The sequence below is a fragment of the Anolis carolinensis genome, chromosome 1 (assembly GCF_035594765.1).
Source record: "Anolis carolinensis isolate JA03-04 chromosome 1, rAnoCar3.1.pri, whole genome shotgun sequence".
Lineage (NCBI taxonomy): Eukaryota > Metazoa > Chordata > Lepidosauria > Squamata > Dactyloidae > Anolis > Anolis carolinensis.
In genome coordinates, this window is record NC_085841.1 from 350,737,761 (window position 1) to 350,764,606 (window position 26,846).

General features: G+C 41.1%; 1 protein-coding gene across 4 annotated transcripts in view; it reads left to right on the forward strand.

Moving 5' to 3' along the window:
- The window catches only part of trmt61a (tRNA methyltransferase 61A), an 80,299-nt gene that overhangs the window by 35,753 nt on the left and 17,700 nt on the right, over window positions 1-26,846 (forward strand). For all 4 annotated transcript variants that reach the window (XM_062968540.1, XM_008115729.3, XM_008115728.2 and 1 more), the window contains exon 3: window positions 9,792-10,058. In XM_062968540.1, the coding sequence (XP_062824610.1) occupies window positions 9,792-10,058 (267 nt within the window). The remainder of the gene's footprint in view (window positions 1-9,791; window positions 10,059-26,846) is intronic.

The window sequence follows — 26,846 nt, forward strand, 5'->3', positions numbered from 1 at the left end:
CATTTTATTCCTTGTTCAACCATTCCGGCGGCCCCTACGTTGGCCTTACTATTTACTAAGCACATCTATCGTTTGCACGGAGCACCCGAGGTGATTATTTCAGATAGGGCTCCGCAATTTGTGTCACGCTTTTGGAAACATTTCCATGAGTGCTTAGGGACTAAGTTAAACGTTTCTTCAGCCTTTCATCCGCAGACGGATGGACAGTCGGAACGGGTTAATGGGCTCTTAGAGCAGTATTTGCGTTGTTTTTGTTTAGATCAACCCACGGCTTGGGTGAAGTGGTTACCGGTGGCGGAGTTCGCTTACAATAATGCGGTGCACACGTCTAGTCAGCATACGCCATTTGAGCTAACTTATGGTTTTCACCCACGGGGAGGTGTGGCGCCGTCGACCAATGTGGTCTCTTCGGACCCTGTGTATCGCTCTTCGGAAATGGCTGCATTGCATGATGTTGCCCGTCGCTTACTGTTGGAAGCTAAGGCAACGCAAAAGACTCAGGCTGACCGCCACAGGCAGGCAGGGGAGGAGTTGGAAGAAGGGGATTTGGTGTGGTTGTCTTCCAAACATATTAAACAGGCTGGGGGAAAGTTTGCGCCGCGATATTTGGGTCCCTTTCCTATCGTTAAAAAGATTTCTTCCGTTGCGTTTCGTTTGCGTTTACCGTCTAGTTTAAAGGTCCATCCAGTCTTTCATCGTTCGCTGTTGAAACTAGATACCTCTAGTCGTCGTGGTGCTATAGCGGAGGGTATCACTGCCACTTCTCCACCATCGGGGGAGGAGGCCTTTGTGAGAGGGGATAGTGTTATGATTGAGCCTCATGGCTCTGTTACTGACAGACGTGGGCGTAAGACTCCTCGAGAGTCAGATACTCTCGAGGAGCGAGAAAGAAAAAGACTGCGAGACATTTTTGCAGCACCATCTGACGAAGAGTCTTTTGAGGGGTTTACGGAGAGAATGGAGGAGGGGCTGGTTAGCTCGGAGGAGGATGAGATGGATTGGACTCGGGTAAGGGAGGAATTGGGTGCCACTGGTCATGATGGGATAGAAGATGAATGGGGACCTTCAGGATTAGACCCATGGCTTAGCTGGAGGGATGGGACGGGATCCACAGCTGGAGATGCTGTGGGGCGTAGTCAGAGGTATTCCAGCTCTGATGAGGAAAGTGATGAGGAAACGCCCGGGTTAAGGAGGACAGCTGACAGTGATGAGGATTTGTAACTGGCATAAAATGGGGCTTGGGAGCAATTGCAAATTGCGTTGGGCAAGGTAATCTGGACGAACGCTTGGGATCTGTGTGGGACGCTTTCCTGAAGACTGGTGTGTTTTCCTGTGCTGAGACCTTGACCTTCCGTCGTCTTCTTGACGGACGCCATCTCCTGTTTTGAAAACTCGGACTGAACTGACCACGGCTTGTCTTCCCCCCTTCTTGGACTTGGAATCTACAAACGTCTGCTTCTGGCTTTGAACTACGGAAAGGAACTGGGTCTACTCTACTGCTACAATCCTTGGCTGATCTGTTCGTGTTGGAAATCCTGTCTGCTGTGTGTGTGGGAGCGACGCAAGTTACTCTAAGCACAGTGTTGGCAGCAGAGAGGAATCTGCTGCCAATTAGTTGCATTCTTTTGTATCTTTTGTTCCTCGGCTTTTGTTTTGTTTATCCCCAGGCTGAAGCAAGCAGTTTGTTTTTACCCGGATTAAACTCCGGTTTAATCCGGTTTATCTTTTGAACGTTTTTCCTTGCCCCTTTTTGCTCCTAAAGGCTAATACTGCCTGGCCCTTGTATTTTACGGGCATTTTTGAGTTCTGTAATCCAATAAACTCTGTTATCTTGAACCTTGTGGCGTTCTGTCCTTGACATTCGGTGCACAGAGGCAGAAGGGGGTTGGACTCAATGGCCCAAAGGGTCTCTTCCAACCCTCTTTATTATTATTATTATTATTAATTATTATTATTAACATTGAGGCTGGGTGGCTTTGCTTGTGCTTTCGGTGCACAGAGGCAGAAGGGGGTTGGACTCAATGGCCCAAAGGGTCTCTTCCAACCCTCTTTTTATTATTATTATTGTTATTAATTATTGTTGTTGTATGACACAGCAAACAAGATAGATATGCTGGATTTCGTTTCACAAAATCACAAATCGAACACTTCCCAAGTGTCTAGGACTGTGTGATGTATTTTCGGATGATGCGTGCAGATCCCAGCAGGGTGGCCTTTTGCAGTCGGCAGATCATAATTTTGTCAATGTCTATTGTTTCCAAATGCCAGCTGAGATCTTTTGGCATGGCACCCAGTGTGCCCATCACCACCGGGACCACCTGCACTGGTTTCTGCCAGTGGTTTATTATTATTATTATTAATGCTCAGTGGCCAACTATAGTCCGGCCCTCCAGTGGTCCGAAGGATAGTGAACTGGCCCCCTGTTTAAAAAGTTTGGGGACCCCTGCTCTAAGCGAAGAAATATGCTGGTACTTTTGGTTTCAGTTTTTGCTTTTGTCTCCACTCGTTCCAACGTGGCCATTGAGAATTTCTCAGAAATTGAATTATGTGCTTAGCTTGAAAGAGGTCCCTCAACCCTGGGAATATATTCCAGGGTAGATGTGCTGGTAAAATATATCAAAATATCAACCTTGAGTTTTAAGATATTTCAAATTTCCCGGTGAGGGAGACTTAACTTGTATAGTCTTTCCAAACGTCCTATGTGAGAAAGTGTGTGTGAGAGAGGTTGGAGAAAGGGAGAGGAGAGAGAATGAATGAATGAAAGAAAGATGGAGAGCTAGCCTGGAAAAGTTAGGGTTTGGGGTATGGATTCCAGAATCTGCCAGCCATCATGACCACCAGGCGCCTTTCTGATTGTGGGATTTTGGGAAATGTAATCCAAAAGGAAAGCCTGTGAGCAACTATTCAAGCCTGAAGGGTAGACACTGGTCTCTGGAGGCACGAGACAAGTAGGTTTGTGCAGGTGGAATCCCCCCAGCCCCTGGGGAAGGATGAGTCATGAATTTCAGAAAACAGTGATTTAATTTGCATGTGCATAACATTAAAGCCTTATTTAATATTTAATCTAGCTTGCTGTAGTGGTGTGGCTCGGGAACAGCAACTGTTGGTATAAGAGGATCTGAGTTGTGTGGTCTGCAGATGACATTTGTATGCATAGCTGACTCCTGGAGCAGCAACTGGGGCCGCTGAGACCAGCACTTTACAGCAACAGCAGAAAGCAACCTAGATTCTGCACTCATTCGTACACTGAGCACATGCATGATTGATGTGTTCTGGGAGAACTAAAGGGCAGACGTACAGTTTTAAAAAAGAGTTTCATCAGGGCAACTTGGGCAGGAATTGCTGGGTTACCTTGCTGTTTGGGGAAGAACACCTGGCATGCCATAGACTGGGAGAAAGGAGGCCTTGGAGTTTCAGCCAAGCTTTCACTGCAGTGGCAAGATCCCATCATGTCCCGATGATGGTTATTTTGGGGAAGAGGATATCTTGGTGTGTTGATGTGATCTGTATGTAAATTGAGAAGTTTCGTTTCCAGAAGTCAAGGGGAAGGAGTGTGTTATGCCCCATTTCTGTTCTCTTTTATGTGTGAATATGTTGTATGGGTAAGATTGATGAGTAAATGGATTTTTATTTACAGCCCTCCAACTATGATTTATGTTTGCAGCCACTTGGGAATGTAAGGACCTGTTCAACTCTAAATCTCACACATTAAGGTTTTTTTTTTTTTTTTAAAGGATGCCTGTTCAGATTTAGGCAGCAGTGGAAGAATACAAAGCTGGTGAAAGTTACTTTTGGACTACAACTTCCTTAACCCTCTGGTTAAAGTAAAACCTAGGAGATTCTGACAGCTGAAATTCAAAAAAGTAACTTTCCCCAGCTCTGGCTTGGAATTAATTAATAATTAATTGATGTGATACAGCTTGGATTGTTAGCCTAAGCTGTTGGAGGTTGTTGGTTTTCTTTCTCCAGCCCAAGAGATGAATGAAAAGACAAGTACATTGATATCTGCTGGGGTCTGGTTCCAGACCCCACCAAAATCTGGGGATGCTCAAAAGTCAAGTACAGTAGAGTCTCGCTTATCCAACCTTCACTTATCCAATGTTCTGTATTACCCAACACAGCCTGCCTTTTATTAGTCAGTGTTTTTGTAGTCAATGTTTTCAATACATTGCGATGTTTTGGTGCTAAATTCGTAAATGCAGTAATTACTACATAACATTACCGTATATTGAACTGCTTTTTCTGTCGATTTGTTGTAAAACATGATGTTTTGGTGCTTAATTTGTAAAATCATAACGCAATTTGACATTTAATTGGCTTTTTCTTAATCTCTCTGTATTATCCAACATTTTTGCTTATCCAGCGTTCTGCCCGCCCATTTATGTCGGATAAGCGAGACTACTGTAAAATGATGTCTCTAACATAAAATTTCAAAAGCAGGATTGCCTTTTGGATTTTTACAAAATAGTTTTAAATCGTGGATAATGGTATCTGTGTAAATGTATTGTGAGCTTTGTCTGACAGTGACTATCCAGGCGTTTGGTATAGTTTTCTGTTCTTTTTCTCTTCCATTTGGCTTTGTCTTCATTTTTGTCAGTGAGCATGAGACCTTTTACGTGCAAAGATAATGTTGTACAAGTGAGTTATGACCTCACCCAAACTGTGGAAGTGAGAAGGTAGTATATACACTCCTCTATGAAGGCCCCATTCTTTCCACCACCTGAAGGCAACGTGAAGGTTCAGGTTATTGCTTGAGGATACTAACTATTGCCAGTCTTGGTCCCTTTTTCCTAAACGTAGGCAAGACCTGGAAGTGGTAGGGAGCAAGCTATGACTGGGATCCCCATTGACTGGAGACAGTGAACACTTCCTTCAGGATGGCTTCTGGGGAACAAGGGTGGTCAAAGTGTGAGCCATATGTGACTCCGTCAGGGAGCCCCCAGAGCCCCTTACCTCAATTCACTACAAAGAGATACATAAATTATGTCCTTGCCAGATTTGCTATTTAATTGGTATATTTTGACATTGAAATCTAATTTATGTTCTGGATCTGCTGTGAACTATAAAAAAAATTTAAACATTGGAAAGAGGTGGGAAATCTGTGTTAAAAGTCCCAAATAACTTGGGGGGATTATATTTAAATTGCAAATTATAAAGCCCACACCATGATGAGATGTTTGAGAATGTGATTTGCCATTTTGGAAGCAACACCTTTTGGGGAGAACATTAGAGTCGAGCATAGGCACCAAGTATCTAGAGAAAATGTACTCTTGCCCTAAGGGTAGGGTTTAGGAGAGGGGAAGCCATTGCAAATTATCAGGGCTTGCCTACAGACCATAGTAGATGAGAAGAAGATCTTTCATTTGTCAAAGATTCTCCTTTGACAAATCTTGGGTACTATGACCAAGATGGGAAAATTGGTGGAGAGAAACATGGGCCCAGATGAAGGGCAGCAATGTTATACTCCTCCTGTTCAGCCAATACCTCTCCAAACAAACTCCTAGGAAGAACACAGGCATTACATACCATTCTCTCTCCTTTCTAGCAACTGTGTACTATTATGTAGCTTTTATATAGACATTTATAGGGCTGCCTCATAAATAGGGTCACTAAAGTTAATAGCTTGCAAAACATTTACTAGCTTGCTAGGGGCTGGAAGAGGTGGAATGGAGAGCTCCAACCTTCCTACAGGAACCCATTGCATTTCTGTGCTGGGTTTGAGGAAAGAGGCTTCCATCCTCCAGCAACTGTCTTGGATTTTTTTTCAATTGCCAGTTCAGAGAACTGTTTTAGGCTGGACTGCTGCCCTGGGGCCAATCACACAGGACAGATGCTATCTGGAAGTGAGTGTCTGCTCTTCTGTGTCCATACTTCGTCGTCCTTTGGATACACATTTCCAGTTCCTCTCTACAGAGAGAGCAGGTAAACATTCTCTCCAGCAGCATAACAAGTGAGATGGAAAGTCTCTGGGTGTATCTCAAATGTGGGTCAAAATAGACATTCTTCCCCTTGTGTTAACCCTTGCAATTGAGATAGGAAGGAACCTAGAAGGGAGAAATTTCTCTAGACCTATCACAGGACAGATTATGCCCATGGATATGTGTTTTTCCTCCCCTGCTGCAGTGGGTATCTTCATCTTCTTTCTCTGGATCTCCACATCAGTAAGCTGCTGCAACTTAGCTCTCCTCCAGCTTCAAACAGGATCTTAGCCAATGAGTTACAGGTTTTGTAATTGCTTGATGTAGTTATCTGTAATGAGCTGGGAGGCTTATAATATGTGTATATGGAAATTGTATGTAAAAATAACATCATAAGTAGGAACAACTTTATTGGTGAAGCAAGTATCATTTCTTCATTCGAAAGTCATTCTTCAAAGGGGTTTAATGGCATTTCTAGAAGAGTTTAGAATGAATTATTTCAATTGTTACTCCGTTGTCTTACAAATCAATCCTAAATCAATCCATGCTCCATAATGACAGAATGATGAGTAATGAAACAAGTTATATTCTGAACATCAAAATCAGTAAAGTTATGAAAAAATATAAATGAAAAGTTTTCATGGAATATGTTGTATCCCCATACATTTCATTTTTACAATTTATGTATGTGTCCGTATCTCTTAAAAGAGCTTAGTTTAACCTCTGGTGAATGTGAATTACTATTTTTTGGAATGATGCTTATCTAAAAAGTGTGTCACCAACATGAAATGCTTGGAAAGCTCTGATGTAAAGATTGAGTATCCCTTTTCCGAAAGTGTGGTGGATTTTGGATATTTTTGATTTTTCAAATGCTTTCCTGGACTTTGCATACAAAATCACAAATAATAGGAAATTCTCTTTGGGTCTTACTGTACGTAGATAATGAGATCTCTTGGAGATGGGATTCGAGTCTAAAATTGTTTTTGTTTCATATACACATAGTCTGAAAGTAATTTTATTTGATATTTTTAAATAATTTTGTGCACAAAATGAAGTTTGTGCACATTGTACCATCAGAAAGCAAAAGTGTTATTATCTCAACCACCCATGTCAACAACTTCGGATTTTGGAGTTTTTCAGATTTTGGAATTCTGGATTAGGCATGCTCAATCTGCCTATTTTAGAAGTGCCAAAATGTAATGCTTTTTGGACAGTCCTGCATCCTCAAAAAAACCCAAAGAATTTTGAATTAATTTCCTGGTGCAGCCTCAGATGGAGAAAGGGACATTCTAGTTTTTTAATCCTCTTGCAGCCTCCCATTTGTACACAAATAAAATTGGAGCCTAGAGAAAGTCATAACTGGATACAAAAGCTTATTTGAGTGTAAGCACAAGACAATATTAAGTTAGCTAATGGAGGGTTTGTCTGAGGAGTAGACAGAGAAGGAGATAGATGAACATGTGTTAAACTTCTTTATCTTGTGTGCTGTTCAGGGAATACTAATTTGTATAAGGGTATGCACTTCAAATGTTCCTGCTGTTATGAGAACAAAACATTGGCAAGAACAATAGCTGAAGATGGAGGCAGGGCTATCTGAAAAAGATCTACACCCGCCCCCAGCATTAGCGGCCTAAATCAAAACACTATAACTTGTATTCTGCATTTTTGCAGGTATGAGATAGTATAGAAAATCTTTCACTAGTGCAGTGTTAGAAAAAATCAGAAGAATAATAGGACTTGGAAAGACAGCTCTGAAAAAAAACTAGACAAGATCCTCAGCTTACCCACATTTGTGTAACTCATAAATCCTGCAATTTATATTGCCCCCATCAGTGTGAAAAAGTAATAAACAACTCCCAATTTTTCTTGAGTTTCATCAAAGATTTATCCTTGATCAGTATAGTCAGTCACTGACTGTGATTATACTATTGGCTAGCAAAAGTAACAAATAAACGGGCCAAATCAAGCCTGATGTCTCAGAAGCCATGATCACGGAACCAAGACGATCATACTTTGGACATATTGTGAAAAGACCAGACAATAGAAAAGCCAATAATGCTTGGTCAGGTGGATCCCGCTTGGCGTATATGGTTTGAACATTGGATTATGACTCTGGAGACTGGGGTTTGAATCTTCAGTTGGCCATGGAAACCTAGTGAGACCTTGGGCACATCAAGCAATGAATGGCAAGCCACCTCTAAACAAATATTGCAAAGAAAATAATGTGATAGGGCCATCTTGGTGTCACCATAAGTTGGAAATGACTTGAAGGCACGTTACAACAGAAAACAGTAAATATAGGATGACTGAATTACAAGTGGATAGACAATCAAGAAAGCCACAACTCCAAGCTTGCAGGACTTGAGCAAGGTTGTTTATTACAGAGACTTGGAGGTCTTTTGGTTGCTGTAACTCAAAAGTGCATTTGACATACTCCACTGACACTTCTTGAGCTTCTAACAAACATTTCTTATCAATCTGTTCCCATTTTCTTTCCCCTATTAATGTCTACTATGTTAGCAATTCCTGGCATTCTGAGAAGTTCATAAACTTTCTGTAGCCTAACAATTGAAGCCATAGTATTGACAGCAAAAGCTCATTCTGTCTCCAGAAGCCAAAGAGCTCTTGGTGACCACTTGTAGAGCTAGCTGGATCCTTTCTTACGTTTTTAGCTATGCTATAATCTATATTTGCAATGCACCTTCTTGATGGCAGTTTAGCAAGTTGCCTCCTGCTCTCATAAGAGTTTGTCCTGTTGGTCAGAACCACAAGTGCCTGCCATTAAAATAAAATTTTAATTTAAAAGCACCATCAAGATTGCAGGCTTGGCAAATACACATGGTTTGTGATTAATCCCAAAGGCCAGGCAATGGGCCAAAACCTTTCTAATGGGGGTTCCTAGAAAGGAAAGAGAAGAACAGCCTCTTCCCTAGTGGTTTAGGAACAGATTTTCAAAGACAGATGATTAAAAATGTAGCAGAATATTGACGAGGGGGAAATGGCTATGAGTGCAAAGCTGTTGCCTTTGCTTCTCCCTGACCCTGCGGTGTTGATGCCCCTCTGGTTTGATTCTGGCAGGGAATAGGAACAGACCCAGAGTGAGAGCAAGTTAATCCTCTGGGAAGCAAGAAAAATCGGTACACTCCCTGGGATGCTAAAAGTCCCTAGTCACGCAACCGAGCCTTCTAATGAGATTCTTCTGCAGATTGAGCTGGTCTCATGAGCGGTTGCTGCTGTTATCATGCAACACGATCAATGGCTAATACTGTACTCAGCGAGTTGTGTGGGGTGAAGTTACAGAGGCCTTGTGGTTTCACTTGTGAAGCAGACGTGTATTTTGGGAGGGAGGCATAATTCAAGATGGGGAAATCTGTGCTTCATTTTCTCCATGTTTATATTTTTAAAAGTCAGATTCTTCCCATGATGATGGTTGGAAATTGGGGGACAATCTGCAAACAAATGAAATTGTTTTTCATCTGTACCGATCAAATTAAATTGACGTAGCTATTACTTGCATATAGTCAGGGCTGAGTTGCATGCTTTTTGAGATACCCTTTCTCAAAGACAAGAAAATCTGTGAATATTCTTTACATTTCTAGTGGCCACATCTGATAGCAATATACAAACTTCAAAGGGTTGCAGGGTTTGGAATCTGCCTCACCCTGTGACAGAGTTCCTCGCCCAAATGTTAAATAGAAAGTGCTCCCAATCTCTTGCCAGTGTTCAGAGATCTACTGATGTTCCTTCCCCAGGCTCTTGCTGTAGACTGGGGAATCGGGATCATATGTAGCTTCCATGTGTCCTCCTTTATTTGCACCCATGCATGTGTACTCAGAAAAAACATTCTTTCAGTGGCTGTTTTTTTCTTTCTAGGTACTGGAAGTGGTTCCCTATCGCATGCGATCATCCGGACAATTGCTCCAACGGGGCATCTGTATACAGTGGAGTTCCACCAACAGAGAGCTGAGAAGGCTATTGAGGAGTTTCGAGAACACAAGGTAGATCATTTGGTGACTGTGAAGAACCAGGATGTCTGCAAAAATGGGTTTGGTGTCACTGATGTCGCTGATGCTGTCTTCCTGGACATCCCATCGCCATGGGAAGCAATAGGCCATGCCAAATCTGCTCTAAAACATGAAGGTATGTGGTCTGCTCCGTGACTGATTTGGGGCTGTGATGGCCAAAATGAATCCCTAATACCTGTGAAGGGTGCTAGGAAGAGAAAGTCTAGTGTAGAGTCAAATTTGGGTTGATCTATATCAAAACTAGCCCTCTGAATTCATTAGTTGAAAAAAAAATCCAGGTACAATTGAGTATTCCTTATCTGAATTCTTTGGACCAGAAATAGCATGAGTTTTTCGATTTTGTTTTTTTTAATTTTGGAATGGTTGCATGTATTTAATCAAATATTATGAAATGGGATCCAAGTCTAAACTTGGAATTTATGTTATGTTTTGTAAACGCCTAATACACATTGCTGATGTTAGGGAAATGCAAGGATACGCTGTGGTCTTGTGTTTGTTTACTACTTTTATTTCTCTGGTGGTTTATGTGGTTATCTCCCAGTCTGCTTTGTCCTTACAATGACCTTATGAGATGGGTTAAGCTTAGAGAGGGTAAGCAGCCCAAGGAAGATCAAAAGTGCTGTGGCTAAGCAAAGATTTGACCCTAGCCACCTCTGCCTTAGGCTGCCACGCCAACCACAATATCACATTGACTCCCATGAAGGTTTGTAGGGAGCAGGGACAGTGGTTTTATGTCTCCAAAAACAATCCCCCTTTCTGTAGCTCTCCTTCCGGCTTTGTACTCTTAATATACCAACCAGGTGTGATTTGACTCATATATCCAGCCTTATCTTGTTACTATCCACTATATCTTAAAGAAATACTTTTTTTATGGTGAAAGGCTTCCACCTTACTATTGTTCTGGAATGCATGTTCTTTGCATCAAAATAACATAAACTAACAATAAAACAACTCTAAAGTAACAACTTTAACAACTTTGAAAAAATTAGTATCACTGGAAGTATGTAAAATTGTTCTCATTTTACTTCTTTATTGATTAAAATATATTTTTATCCCGTATGTGAGGATTTTAAAGGAGCATAACATCTAATCAATTTAAGACATCTTAAAACAATGACAATAATTTTAAAAGAGAAAACATATACATTAATTATGGTATAAGGGCTCAGCAGGACAATAATTTTGCATTCCCTGTCCACTTCAGTTATACTAAATAGCATCTTCACTGTCTAATACTGTATTTATTTGTTTCTGAGCTTTCATTGATGGTAAAGGTAAAGGTTTTCCCCTGTCATTAAGTCTAGTCGTGCCTGACTGTGGCAGTTGGTACTCATCTCCATTTCTAAGCCAAAGAGCCAGCATTGTCTATAGAGACCTCCAAGGTCATGTGGCTGGCATGAGTGCATAGAGCACCATTACCTTCCCATCGGAGCAGTACCTATTGAGCTACTCACATTTGCATATTTTCAAACTGCTAGGTTGGCAGAAGCTGGGGCTAACAGGTAAAGCTCACCCTGCTCCATGGATTCAAACCGTCGACCTTTTGGTCAGCAAGTTCAGCAGCTCAGGCTCCATTGATTTTAAAACACTTCCTAATTTCAGTATCAATAACAAAATTGTCTTGTGTGACACATTTTTATAAGGGAGGGAAAGAAGTGTCTTGGAATCAAAGTTTTTTCCTAGGCATCGTCCTCTCATTTCCATCGTTTCCTCCCCATAACATTAAGGACTAGAATTTTACTGTCTTAAATTGAATAAAAATGAATAAACTCCAAATTTAACAATCAATAGGAAATCTGTCATTAGGCAAGTATATGCCTATCTTCTTCAAGATGCCTATAGCAGTGATTTGCTCCCAACTGTCTGCAAAAGAGTTAAGTTAGAAAGTATGGAGAAAGACTTGATCTTTCTCCCTTTGCACGTTGTTTTTGTTTAGACTAAATTTCAAGCTGAAGTATGGTTAGTGTGATAGGTTCCCTTTAGGGTTGGCCCATGTTAGAAACAACATAAATGCATAATTAAATATCATTCAAGCCACAATAAAAAATAACAACTAAAATGGATGGAGAAAAACTTAGGAAAGTAAAATGGATTAAAGGTCTGATAGAACAAAAGTGTCCCAGAGCAAGCTGTTTGGAATTGAGTTCCATAGTTTGGATGCTACCACCAAAAAGGCACTATCCCATCTCTGTAGTGTTTGAACTTGCCTTGTTGGTAAATGGAAAGCAAGGTTTCTATAAATTCCTATAGTGAATGAGCAGGTTTATTCAAGAGGAGGGATGCAAGGCACTTGGGATACTGAAAAGCACCATACAAATGCTAAATATTATTGTTCTCTTTTATTTCATTGCCAAGCTGTTCACCAGGCAAATGTCAAACAGATTATTTTTTAAAATTTACTATTTTACCTCTGCCTCCATCTTTATTTGTCTAAAAAGTGATACTGTTGTATCTCTCAAGCTCTTACCTTTAAATTACATAGTTCGTGTAATCAAACACGAGGCTTGTTGCTAAGATTCTTTAAGACTGAAAAAGAAAGAGAGCTTCAGGGTTTGCAGCAAGAGCTCAGCAAGGAGAAAAACATTTTTCTCCCACTGTTTTTGTCTTTGATTGCCACTGTAGTTGGCATGTGCAGAATATAAAAAGCTGTTGAACTTCTGTCAGGCATATTCTATGAGTGTGTGGGAAGACGTAGTAACATAACTTGACGAAAGTAAATGCTCCCTGACATTTTGTTGGTAGGGGTGTGCATATGTGTAATAGATTTAACCTTTTTAAAAAGGGAGATCTGCCCTGCTAACGATACCAGAGGCTGAATGAAAGGTGAACCATCTCTTCTTGAACTTTTGACGTTAGCCAAAAGCAGTGCATGCAATCCCATAGTGGTGAAAGGGGTTGGGGACTTGTGACTCTCTTAGCTATTTCTGATCTGCATTTCCCATATTGCTGACCATGGGCCACGTGGTTGTTAATAGGAATAAGGGTCCAGCAACAGCGCAGAAATCCAACAGGAAGAAAATCGATTCCTTGGAAACGTAATGCTGGAGAAGACATATACACATATGTGTTGTCGAAGGCTTTCATGGCTGGAACCACAGGGTTGTTGTATGTTTTTCGGGCAGAGGTTGCCTGCCATAGATGTGGGTGAAACGTCAGGAGAGAATACTTCTAGAACATGGCCATACAGCCCGAAAAACACACAACAACCACATATATACATAGCATGGATGGTTAAATGTCAAATCTTCGAGGAAATCAAATAAATCTGAATTCTTATTAAAAGATGGCTATAGTCAGACTGTAATACTTTGGACTCATCATGAGAGGACATGACCCATCGGGAAAGATGATATGATTGGAAAAATGGAAGGCAGTAGGAAAAGAGGAACACTGTATTACAGATGGATTGATTCACTGTTCTCAGAAGGACAGTGTCTCTCATTTGAAGAATTGAACTCAAGTAACAAGAGCAATGTGTGGAAAGATGTCTATTCTTCAGTCATTTCTTGATAAGAGCTATATCCAAAAGGAAATGATTTGCATGTATGAATCCCCACTGAGCCTTGAAAACCTATGGAGTGACCCTGGGTAAGTCCCCCCACCTCCCAAAAAACCCTTTGATAGAGTCTCCATAAGTCAGCAATGACATGAAGGTACACATCAACAATGACGTAACACCACTTGTAGACCTTTCACTTGCCCTATCACCACCTACATCATGGACTCGATCCAAAGTTATTGTGAGTGGAAGGAAAATACCCCCTTGCTCTGTTTTCCAAAGAGGTTGTCCGTCAAGATGCTGAGCAACAAGTTGCAAAACAGATGGCACAAGAAGTTGCTCGATATAATTTTTCTCACACTGTGTTCTAAGATAAGATACCAAATGGCCTGCCCTTCGATGCAGTAGGAGGTGACTTTTGCCTGAAAGGGTAGGGCTCTTTTGGATCTAGTCCAGAGTTTTTCAGAAGAGTTTCCCCATGCAACTCTCTTAATGAAATATGGAGCAACAATATGATGCAGGTGTGTCACTTCCTCTGCCAGAAGATAGACTTGATTGTACCATACCAAACCGTGGGTAGTGATTTAGCACTATCTATTATCCAAGGATGAACCAACATAGTATGGTGGTTTGACTGTTAGACTAGGACTCTATGAGACCAGGTACAAATCTCACCATGCAAATCTACTGGTTGATCATGTTCTCTCAGCCTCAGAAGAAGGAAAGGGTGACCCTCCCCCACCTCCATAAATCTTGCCAAGAAAGTTGGCCTTATGATTGTCATAATTTGGAAACAATTTGAAGGCACACAACAACACAAAAAACTATCAAAAACTCCTAATACAAACCACATGTACATAAAGCATTGCTTCATGCTTAACTAATGCTTATGCAATCTTGTTCTCATTTTCCCGGAAGCCCATCCCCCTTGGATGGAGTAGGGCCACATCTACGCAGTCATGTAAAGGACAATGCTGCAGATACAATTGAATTCCTATAAAGTTTTCATGGTGAGTGTCATTTTGAGTCCTAGATTGTAGTTGCCGCTGTTCCCACGGCAAAGCTTGTGCCTTGTTTTGCCTTATGAACTGTATGTAGCCTTGCAAATTACATCAACCCTTTTAGTTGAAGCTATGTGGGCAGAAAGTAATGCTGCAAAGATTCTGGAGCTGTGGGAGAGCATTCCCATAATCTCAAGAGTACATCAGCATTAAATCTGATTAACACCCTTGAAATGCCTACATTTTCACTTAAGATTCCATAAAATGTATGTCTTAAATTTTACTGAAGGGACGGGCTATGGTGGTAGGCCTTACAAAATGCCAAAGTTACCAAAAGAAAAACAACTGGAAGGTGAGAAGTCCATTTGAAAAATAGGGGAAAAGAGTGTACACACACCTTCAAGTCACCTATCATCTTATGGTGATCCCATGATTTCTATAGGGTTTTCTTAGGGTTAAGAATACCCAGGAGGTGGATTGCCATTTCTTTCCTCTGAAATCCAGTCTGCAGTACCTTCATGGCCTCTCATCTAAGTACTAACCAGTCCTAATCCTGCTAAGCTTACAAAATCAGAGAATGTGGTGATTTCTGCATATTTCAACCCATATTGTTGTTGTTGTTGTGTGCCTTCAAGGGTTTTGACCTCCCTCCCAAGATGAAAGAGTAACTTGTCCAAGGCTACCCAAAAGGTTTCTATGGCTAGGTGAGATTATGAACTCTGGTCTTCTGGAATCCTAGTCCAATGCAGGTTCTCTTGGCCTAGTCTTCTTTTCCTTCATGGCCAGGGCAGTGACAGTTGGGACGAATGGGCACCTGTCATGTGTTACTAAGCCTTCTGAGAGGTGGCCATCCAGCCTCTGCTTAAAGATCTCCAAAAAAGGAGAGTCACTCATCCACCAAGAAACATTTTATTGTAAAACAGCACTTACAGTCAACTGTACCTGCCTCTTCTGTGGTGGCAAGGACATCACAGAGGTGCATTTCTAAAGCAAGATATGGAGAGGAGATGAAGTTACCCCATTGGGTAACTAGTAGCATTTTAAAAATTACAATTTGTAATGGCAACAAATGTCTTTCCAAAGACTTGAATAAATCTCCCTTAGGAAGTCACTTTCCAAGCACAGGTCTTTCCCCTTCAAACCTCCACTAACCACTATCACCATTTTGGTGGGAGTGTACAAGAATCACATAAGTGATCCCACCTACGGCATCTACTCCTATGAGTCATACAGATGTCCATATATCATGTGATTACATCCTAAGAAGGAAGTTCTCACACTGCTAGGAATAAGTAGGGGAGTCCTCTATTTGTAGGTGGTTGTGCAGTAGCTTTCCTATTGCCCAGTGGGCCAACAATCCATTCACACAATGCTCGGTGTGTCCCTCATTGCAATGTTCCAGCTCAATGCCTGTACTTCTTATGTCATTTCTCAGATGAGCACACTGTACTGAGCTGAATTATTCTAGGCTGAATAATTCAGTAGATCTAGGTGAGCATTTCTACAGCTTTCTGGTGGGTCTCTTGGGGGCGAGGGGGGGAGTAGAAAAAGCCCACTCTTTGTCAGGGAATTTGAGACGCACCGCATGAGAATCAGCAATGTGTTCTGACTACAAAACGCATTGTGGCAGACAAGGCACAAACTGCTTTGGCATGATTTCATCTGCATAGCATTTTTGTGTGGACTTGGAGGAGACCTCAGTACAACCGGGAAGCCTTTTGTGTTTATTTTGCCAAGCTAAATTGGATTAGACCCCATTTGTGCAATTAGCTGTAACGTGGGTGGCTTATTAAAAAGAAATAAATGACAAGCAGGTCCCTTCCCCCCATCACAAAATTGGATTGGATTGAGGGAATAAAACAGGAGTGATTTGTGTTGACAGCCCAGGTCCCCAACCATTGAAACCACCCCCACAAGCTGAAAATTTTATAGCCCTGTTTAATAAATGAATACTGTAATAAATACTGCAGTAGGTATTTTTAATAAATGTGCTTTTTGATTGCCTTTAATATTGCTAGTTTAATTATATTTCTTTTTTTTCTGTAATTATGTGAATTCTTATCTGTACCATTTTTAATTTTTGCAAGTGCCTTTCCTCTCAGGGTTGTGTGGAAAGGTGGGAAATGATTGTGATGAGTTCTCCTTTGGAGGTCTTAAGACAGAGGTTGGATGGATGTATTTAAGCACTGCTTTAATTGTGTGTTTCTGTGTGGCAGCTGCTTGAATTAGATGGCCCTTGTTATCCCTTTGACGATTCTATAACCCTATGATTCTGTTACTTTATAAAACACTAACATTACCTTTTCCTACAGATGATGGTGGTGGGAAATGTTGTCCAACCCTTCTAGAAAGAGTGTCAAGGTTTGGGCAGTTGCAATAGAATTATTGCAGGCAAGTGACCAGAATGTATAATGCAGTTGAATGACAGAATGCAGTGGATACCATGCCATTCTCTTGTTCGTCCACCTTTTTTCTGCTCTCCCCTTTAAATCACATAACAAATTATTTGAAGGCGGCTGTTAATTTTTAATTTACCCATTCCATGAATCCTTAACAAGGGGAAAGAGCATCCCGCCCACCCCTTGGCGTGACTCAATCCCCAGCTCTGAATAGCTGCACTTCATTACTTTAATAGGCTGAGCATTAATGGTCTGCTAGGCATACATCTTTCTCTGCTGCTCCTGCCCCAGATTGCTTTGACCTCCCTTTTTAGCAATATATTGCAAAGAGATGGGAGAAATAAAGAGAAAGGGGCTTTGGGGCTATGCCTGCTGAAAGGCCTTCTTTGCTACAGGATATTGGGTTGGACCACCAAGTTTTTTTTTATCCAGGAGCTTCTGCTGTGGCTGCTCTTTTCTAACAGCAGCAATTCTTGACTTATCTCGAAACTGCTGCACTGCAGATCTTGCTTCATCTTCAAAAACCCGCACAGGTTTCCAGTCTCTTCCCCCCCCCCCCTCCTCCTTTCTTTCTTCCATTTACAGCTTCTGTTAGTAAAATGCTATTTGCTGGAATGGTTGCATTACCCAATGTGTGACCTTGATGTTGACAGAATATTTTAGATAACTCCTTTAGGCTATTTATTTATTTATTTAAAAGATAAGGCTCATTGTGACTCGAGTATGTAGTTGAAAAAAAAAAACACTGTAAGAGTTCTGAATTCCCATGCAGTAATTTTCTCCAAAGCCTGCTCATGTACTAGGTTAAATGACAAGCTCTGAATTTGTTTCAACCTCTAATTATGTCCCACTTCCAATAAGTAAATGAGATGATGGAATGAATCACAAACTTGTTGAGATTTCCATGAGAGGTTAAGGGTTTTTTTCCATCCCTAGGAAAACAGTCGTGCTATTGTTATTTAGCAGATAAGAGTTCAGAGCGCCGTGTTATTTATAAATGGAGGACTGAAATTTTCTGAAAAGCACATTTTTGTTGTTGTTGTTTATTTGTTCAGTCGCTTCCGACCTCATGGACCAGCCCGCACCAGAACTCCCTGTCATCCGTTGCCGCTCCCAGTTCCTTCAAGGACAAGCCAGTCACTTCAAGGATACCATCCATCCATCTTGCTCTTGGTTGGTCCCTCTTCCCTTTTCCTTCCATTTTCCCCAGCATCATTCTCTTCTCCAAGCTTTCCTGTCTTCTCATTATGTGGCCAAAGTACTTCATCTTTGCCTCTAATATCCTTCCCTCCAGTGAGCAGTCGAGCTTTATTTCCTGGAATAAAGCGTTGGCTCTTCTTGTGGTCCAAGGCCCTCCCAGAATTTTCCTCCAACACCACAGGTCAAAAGCGTCTCTCTTCCTTTGCTCAGCCTTCCTTATGGTCCAGCTCTCACATCCATAGGTTACTACAGGGAATAATAATAATAATAATATATAATAATAACTTTACTTTTATACCCCGCCACCATCTCCCCGAAGGGACTCGGGGTGGCTTACATGGGGCTAAGCCCGAACATAACAAACATAGTAAAAACACATCAAATAAAACCAGTCAATAAAAACATATCAATAACAAATCAATAATGCCACTGCTTTAACTATGCAGACCGTTGCCAGTGTGATGTTTCTACTCTTCACTATTTTATCCAGGTTGGCCATTGCTCTCTTCCCAAGAAGTAAACATCTTCTGATTTCCTGACTGCAGTCTGCATCTGCAAGTAATCTTTGTGCCTAGAAATATAAAGTCTGTCACTGCCTCCATGTTTTCTCACTCTATTTGCCAGTTATCAATCAGTCTGGTTGCCATAATCTTGGTTTTCTTGATGTTTATCTGCAACCCAGCTTTGGCACTTTCTTCTTTCACCTTGTTTCTTCCAGCAAAAAAATAAAAAGCACATACGCACACACAAATCCCTCTTGGGACTACTAGACCATTTGTATCTCAGCATGCTTTACAGTAGGAGTGGGAATTATGTGGCCCACAGGTAACTCACATTTCACATGGGCCTTTTGGGCATTCCCCAGAGGCTCTCACAGTAAATATTTAGAAAAAAGGATAATAAAATGAGGATAGTTTTTCTGGTAGCATCCAAGTGTATGATTCTTGACTACAACTCATACCACTAAAACACCTTTTAACTCTGACCCTCTTGCAATTAAACCAGATCATTTCCTCTTTCCTAATATCCAGAAGTGTGTCCCTTGGGGCGGGAAATGTGGTAGGCATGCCTCCAGACCTTTGCAGGTTCCCATTCCAGTCTTACAAGAAAACTGTGCAGTAGATCAATGTCATCTCTTTATTAATGCAGATAGAAGGCCAAGGCTGACAAATATCTGATGTGCCAGAACAATGGCAGAAGTGAGATTTCCTCAGGATGCAAGTTGTGGGCTCAACAGATTGAATGTTCCCTGCATTAAAAAAAAGTCTGCCTGGAAAGCAAGTAGGGAAAAGCTGTAGCTCAGTGGTACAGTGCTTTGCATAAAAAAGATCTTTCTTTTGATCCCCTGTGTCCTGGTAAAGGCTTGGGAAGGTGACCATTTCTGTTCTAAAGATTGTTTTAAAGTGCAAAAGCTGGGTTGCAGTTGAACATCAAGAAAACCATGATTATGGATCATTCTATCACATGTGGTGGTCATTAAAAAACAAACAAACTAAAAGCTACTGGAAAGAAATACATGAAAAATGTCAAAAAAAATAATGGGGAAAAGGTTTCAAATGAAACCGGAACTGTATGTACTGTATTAGGAATGACAGATATAAAACTGGAAAAGAACGAGGAAGCAATATTGAACTACCTAACAATTGTGGCAAGAATGGTCTTTGCCAAAGTATGGAGACTTGAAGCACTCCTTCGAAGGAACATTAGATGGTAAAACTCTGGGAGATAAGAAATATGGCCAGGCTTACATATCTAATGAAAAAACATCAAGGAAAACCAATAAAAGAGACAGATTGGTCCAAAGTAGCAGAATATATGACGCAAAATAAGAAGAAGATTGTGATATAAAGAAGGATAATATTGAACACTGCTATGGCAGAGGTGAAGCGCGACTAGAATCAGTATCCACAAAAGAAGAGACAAGACTACTGCAAAGGCAACCAGAAGTGATATGTGTTTTACAGTCTGTTTGTGTTCACTTTCTCCTCTTTTGTTTTGATTTTGGGGTGGTTTTTTCCTGTTTCTTTTTCTCTTTTTTGCGTTTCCTTCGTTTACCCTATGTTTTACTTTTTATCTCTGTGGAAAATCTGTGTTCAATAAAAAGTATTTGAAAAGATTGGAAATATTGCTGCCTAGCTCTCTTCACTCCCCAGATTCCCCAAAGAGGCTTCTGAGGGAACCATATTGCCCTGCAGTGAAAAGAGAAGCACCAGAATTGAGCTTTAAATCATGAGTAAAAAGGAGAAGAGAAACATTAAAAGAGAAATAAAAGAGGAACAGGGCAACAAATGATGAGCCAACTCAGAAAGGAAATAGATGCTGTGAAAAACAAGATTACAGTTCTATCTGGACTAGGTATAAAGAAGTAAAGTATTTTCCTTCAAGTCGCATGCTGGCTTTCAGTGATGCTGTGAATTTCAAAAGATTTTCTTAGGCAAGGATTAGTCAGAGTTGGTTTTCCACTGCTTTCCTCCAAATTGATTCAAACTACCGTATGACCCTCTTATCCATGGATTTGATATCCACAGTTTCACATACCCATGCTCAAAAACATCTCAACTGAAAATGTTGGGAGCTGCGGTAGCACAGTGGGTTAAACCTTGTGCCAGCTGACCTGAAGATCTGAAGGTCGGCAGTTCGAATCCGCAAGACAGGGTGAGCTCTCGTCTGTCAGCTCCAGCTTCCCATGTGGGGACATGAGAGAAGCCTCCCACAGGATGGTAACACATCTGAGCATCCCTTTGGCAACGTCTCTGTAAACAGCTGATTCTCTCACATCAGAAGTGACTTGCAGTATAATCTCAATTCGCTTCTGACACAATAAAAAAAACCTAAAATGTTTGTGGGCCACTCGAGATCCTTCAGTGTGATTTTATGGCATGCTCTGGCCCAAGTATAGTCAAAATATAGGGGTTTTTTTTGTCATCCATAGTTTCAGGTATCTACAAGAGGTCCTGGACCATATCTCCTGTGGATAAGGGTATCTTGCCTGCCTTGGAGTGTGGTGGAGTCTCCTTCCTTGAAGGTTTTTATACAAGAGGCTATAGTGGGTTATAAAATAATAGAAAAATAGAATCATGAAATCTTAAGAATGGGATGGAACCCGGAAGTCCATCTAGTTCAACTTCTTGCCATGCAGGAATATACAAAGAAAGGGCTCCTGAAAACCTCTGTTTAAAGACCTGCAAAATGGGAGAATCCCCCACCCTCCAAGGAAATGTTTTATTATAAAACAGTTTTTACAGTTAAGAAGTTTTTCCTAAAAGATAAATGGAATCCATTGGCAGAAAACAAGCTTTCTCCATCTTCTACATGGCATCCCTTTAGATATTTTAACGTGAAGATCATATCACCTCTCAATATACTCTTATCCAAGTTAACCCTACCCAACCGCCTAAGATGTTCTTCAAAGGGCTTGCTTCCCAGGTCTTTTACCATCTGTGTTCCCTTCCTCTGAACATGTTTCACCTTAGGATTGCCCAGAAGGCAGAGCTCAGATATGGTCACCAGGCCTTTTAGCGTTTGCCAGCTGGGATAGTTGCCTTGCTGTCCCTCACAGTAAGATTCTGTTCTGTGCTTTTTTCTGAACATAGAGATGAACTCACAGTAACCTCTGAGTGATTTAAAGGAATCTTGAAGGGCATGCAAAAGAATACTGACTTTAATATATGTATCAGTGACAAATGTTTGCTCTTAATGTAAGCATTGGTTGGTTGTGTTGAGATAATATCTTTGAGGAGTGAATTTCCAAATTGTGATTGTATTAGAGCAGTCTAAACTAGATCTCATCTTCTGTTTTCCCTCTTGTTATAGATTCCTTCATGGTTCACGTTCTTTCACATTGTTGAGATAGTACAGAAGCCTATTGCTAGAATAGCATTTATCTCAAGGTTTTTAAATCCTCGTGTAATTATGTAGCTTTTGATTGATGTTTTGGGAGTGATAATTTGAGTTCTTACTGCTGTTAGAAAGAAGGAAACTCCTTGCTTACAGAATCAGCTTGCCTCTCTTTCTCTTTTCCTCTTTCAGTGTTAACCAGCCAGACAGCTACGTGACTGCAGTTTTGCCACAGAGCACTGGCGTTTACACTGTTCATTTTTTCAGCATCGATTTGTCAGCTAAGAAATCTGCTACAGAAACCCAGTACATTGCACAGCATTTTGGAGCAGTGTTTGCCAGGGGCTACTGTAGAACAGGGAGAAACAGAAGGTAGCTCTCGGGGTACTTTGAGCACATAGGCAAGGGTTTTCAATCCTCCTGCTTCATTAACAAGGAGAACAGAAAGCTCCCTGCCCTCACACTCCTAAATTAGATTGTTAAAATATAGAAAAATTATTGGAAGAAAACAAAATTGTGTGAACTGCAGATTGGGACCTGAGAACAAATTTCAGAGTAGAGCATTATGCTTAAAGGGACACCTTGATCCAAAGTTCTCCCATCTGTCTCCTTGAGATGCTATTATGTTCTTCATTATCCGTCAATGTTCCAGCACATGAGGGAGCAAAATGCAGCAATGTTCAGTACAATGTGCACCCAGTCAAAACTGACCTTTCAAGGACATTTTTGTGGCCCTTGAGCCTTCTATACTCACTGGACTTTCTATTTTCTGGCCCTCAAAAAGGACTGAAGAACATCCCCAGATTGACTCCCAGGTTTGCCACAGTTGTCCACTGCTTACTGCTGATACAGAGCAAGGAGACACCTCTGGGGGGAAAACCCTGAAACCCTCTGAATGGCAGCTTTCCCTGAGTGGGCACTTTCCAGATGTGTTGGATTACAACAGCCATCAGCCCGAGCCATAGCTTAGTAAAAGCTCTTCCGTTTCAATCCTGAAATTGCTATGCACTTTTCATTAGAAGTTGAGACTGAAAAGCCAGTTTAATGTTAGAATGTAAATCAGTAGTTCCCACCCTTTGGGCCTCCCAAGTGTGTTGGACTCCAATTCCCAGAAATCCCAACTTACCAGCTGTTAGGAAGTGTGGGAGCTGAAGTCCAAAACACCTAGAGACCCAAAGGTTGGGAACCTCCACTGTAAACATAGTGTAAAAGTAATGTGTACAAGCTTTTTCCGATCTAAGTTGTTTGGTGAATATATGTGATGCTGGTCAAGCTGTTTGGGCCTCGTCATCACCCCATATGAAGCAAGGTATGCAGCACAGAATATATTCAGTAATCTCCTATGAGTCTGAAGCCAAAAATCAGCAGGAAACCTCCAAATCTGGAGCCAAACATCAGCAGGCAACCTATATTGAGGAAATGTTGGTTGTCATTGCATATTTTCTTTGATGTGTCCCTTTCTTCCTTTCTGGGCAACAGCTTCCCAGACTTTAAATAGTCTCCTATCACAGAGCAGAAATGAAAGCAAAAGATGTTTATTGACTTGATGAAGAACCCTTATAGCGGTGATGGGCAAAAGCATGGGACTCAAGGACCTATTCTTTCACAGGTCTCCCCATCTGGTGGGCTATAATCCTCAAACTATCCATGCCCAAATGCCCATTTTCTTCTGCAGTGATTCCCAAAATGGCAATTTCTTGTTGCCATTTTGAGAGGCGAATTCTCTGCAGACTTTCTCAAAATGATGATGTATCCCTTCCTGTCTTTATTGTAGTGGTGGTGGATATTCCTGGATATTTTAATGCATTTGATGGCATTTCTGCATAATTTTAGGAAGAAGAAATTGCCAGAAAAAATTTTTTAACTAAGGGTTGTAGAGGGGGGGGGCGATTTGGGGGGGGGGGGGTGTCAGGATAATAGAGTTGGGACCTGGGGCTGCATTTTCCCCATTCCTGTCCTACAGACCAGATGTTCGCCATATTTTATCTTAAGAATGGGATGGAACAGTATACATCCTGCCTTAATTTCATCCAGAAACCCCAATACAGGATCTTGGACTCCCATCCAGATATGGATCCAACCAAGGCCCGTTGTTGCTTGATAATATGCCCTGAAACCATGTCCTAGAAGGCATCTTGGGGAACCGTTTTGTATAGCATTGGCACCTGAGTGCTGTGCCTCATGTGCGATTCAGTAGTTTGCAAGATGTATTAAGAACAGCAGAGTTGGGGTGAGGAGGAGACAATCCACAGTGATTTTTGTAATGTATTATGCATGCTCACACGCATACACACACACTTGCCATCTGTCTTCCATGGTAGGCTAGAGGCAAATTGTAGTGACCTTCAATTGCTCTTCCTTTCCTGGAAAGACCAACTTCTAGCTACTGCTGAGGACAATTGCCTTTCTTTTCTTGTTTGTTCTTGTCATAATGAGCATCCTGTATGGAAAAGTGAGGATTAAAAAAAATTAAGGAACACAAGATCAGAAAGCCAATACAATCCCTCCTTAATTCTGTGCTGGAGAAGCCCAGATGCCGTGCTTGGAATAAGCTGTGCAAAATTGCATTTGCATAATGTTCTCACTGTAGCATTTAAAGTGTAGAATATCCAGAAATAGGTTTGCACAGATGAGGAAGTCGGGGACAAAATGGGGAGGGAGGAAAGAATGACCAGGCAAAGCTCGGATGGGAACAGGCATGGTTGAGAAAGCATACTTTCTGATCTATAGGTTGTATTTTTGCTACAGATTTAAATTAATGTCATTGTCTTTTCCTCTCTCCAGATAACGCTTGGGTCAATAGTTTTGAGAGGAAGGCTAGAAACTATTTCATTCTCAGAACAATCCCAATGAGATAGGTTGGGATAAAAGAGAATAATTGGCCTAAGGTTATCCATATAGTTTTATGTCCAACTGAGAGATTAAATCTGATATTTCCGGTCCAGCATGCTAACCACTATGCAAGACTGCCTCTTACTAGCTTGTTTACAAAATCGTATGTATGTTTGCAGTGCAGATAAACCCCTATAAAGTGCCTGGTTCCTATGCATCATTTGTCCACATGTTGCTCACCGTTATTCAAATTTTTCAGGATTTTCCAACTCAGGATAATGAGCACTAGAAATGTGATCTTTGTTTCATTAAAGCAAAAGTCATTTAGAAAGGCAAATGCTTGCCAATTGGATTTGATTTGCACAAAATCTTAGAAAGGCCAAATTGTGTTTCAAATGAGGAGTTATTGCTTATAAGTGCCTAGTTGCAATTCTTGGCTGTTGAGGGAGTTTGATGTTATACATCAACCTTGTGTATAATGCTGTGATTTTTGTAGATCTCTCTCACACGCACACACGTACACACACGCTTGTAATGAATCAAAAGCTTTTCTTCTCAGAGGTGAACCCTCCTGGCTTCCTTGTCAGCAAAACGTCAGTATGCCCACGTGCTTGCTCATTTAAAGGACATTCTGTCCCCCTCTTTGCAAAGGCAATGTTTTTAGTGCGCTAGTAAGCATTGGGAGACTGCCAAGAAGATGCCGTTGTTGTCTCGGATGCTGCTGCTTCACTCCCACAAACCATCCGTGCCTCCCACCATAGTTGCTGCCACTGAGATACTGGTAATTCGCTGCTGCTGTTGTGACGCAGCAGTGGCATTGCTGAACACTGTAGTTTCTCCCCCTTGAAAATCTATAAAAACAAATAAAATTGCATTGCTTCTGTAATTTATCATGCCTTAAGTCATTATTAAGACAGTACAAGGGATGAGAGAATCTGATGTTCCAGAAAGCTAATGTTAAAAATAAAAGCTTTGGAACATGTGATGTTGCCTTGTTTGGTCCATCTTGCTGAAACATGTCTGAAGTGATCAGGCGGAGGTCCTTCCTAGCCCTTCTTGGCGATGGTTGGGATCTAACCTTGGATGTTGTGCATACAAAGTTATCTTCTATTGCCTTCTTAGGAGATCTAGCAATGAATATGTGTTCTTGTCCACCCAGATGCTTGTCTAGTTTTATGAGAAGTTGTGAGTGATGGACTTCCAGATGTTGCTAGATTGCACTTCCCGCCACCTACCACTGACTCGGATAAGCTGGAAAGGACTGTTAAGAATCCCTGTCCATCGACGTCTGGATAGCAACAGTTGCCCCACCCCTGTTTAGACATCTTTAGCAGCAGATCTTATTCTTCTTGAGAGTTTGCACCATTTTTCTGCTCTTTAAGCCAGTGATCATCTATTGACCTTTTAGACCAGCTATAGAAGCAATCATTATCCCATTAGGAGAAAAAACTACCTCTAGCATTGGAGTTTTGAATGTGTGGTTTTTAAGAAGGATGATTTTATCAAGACCCATGGAAGGGTTTATCTGTTTGTAATTCTTTATTGAAGACAGGGTGATAGGGTGGTAGGTAAACATGGCCAAGTTGGCAGGCAGCAGGGTGATTATCCATAAATTAAATGAATAATACTTTACTGTAGCAGCATGCATTATGTATTAACAAAAATGTGTAATTGTAATATATAACTGTATTTAATAAACCAAAAACTATTTAACTTACCTGCTTAGTGACTTCTTTGTTCATCCGTCAGTCGATTTCTTTTGTTGGTCTTGATATGATTTAACTTGTGTGGGGTGCCGTGAACTAAGATAAGTGTGGGGGAGGCAGAATTCTTTAACTAACCTGCCTATTAATGACTTCTTGTTGCTGAATTTCATTAGTTAATCTTCAATTGAAGGCTGGTATTTTGAAGCGCTACTAACTTCATCTGTCATCTGTTTCTTTTGTTGGTTTTGATATTATTTAACGCTGAGAATAAGGTCTCACAAAAGAATGTAGAGGGAAAAATTGAGAGTAAAGTCATTGCTATATTTTTCAGGGTGCTAAAAGTGTCTGGTAATCAGTTCCAGGCACTCCAAATTTCCTATTCGTAGTGGCACTCCTCTTGAATCACCTTTCCAGATTCTCAAGCTTTGA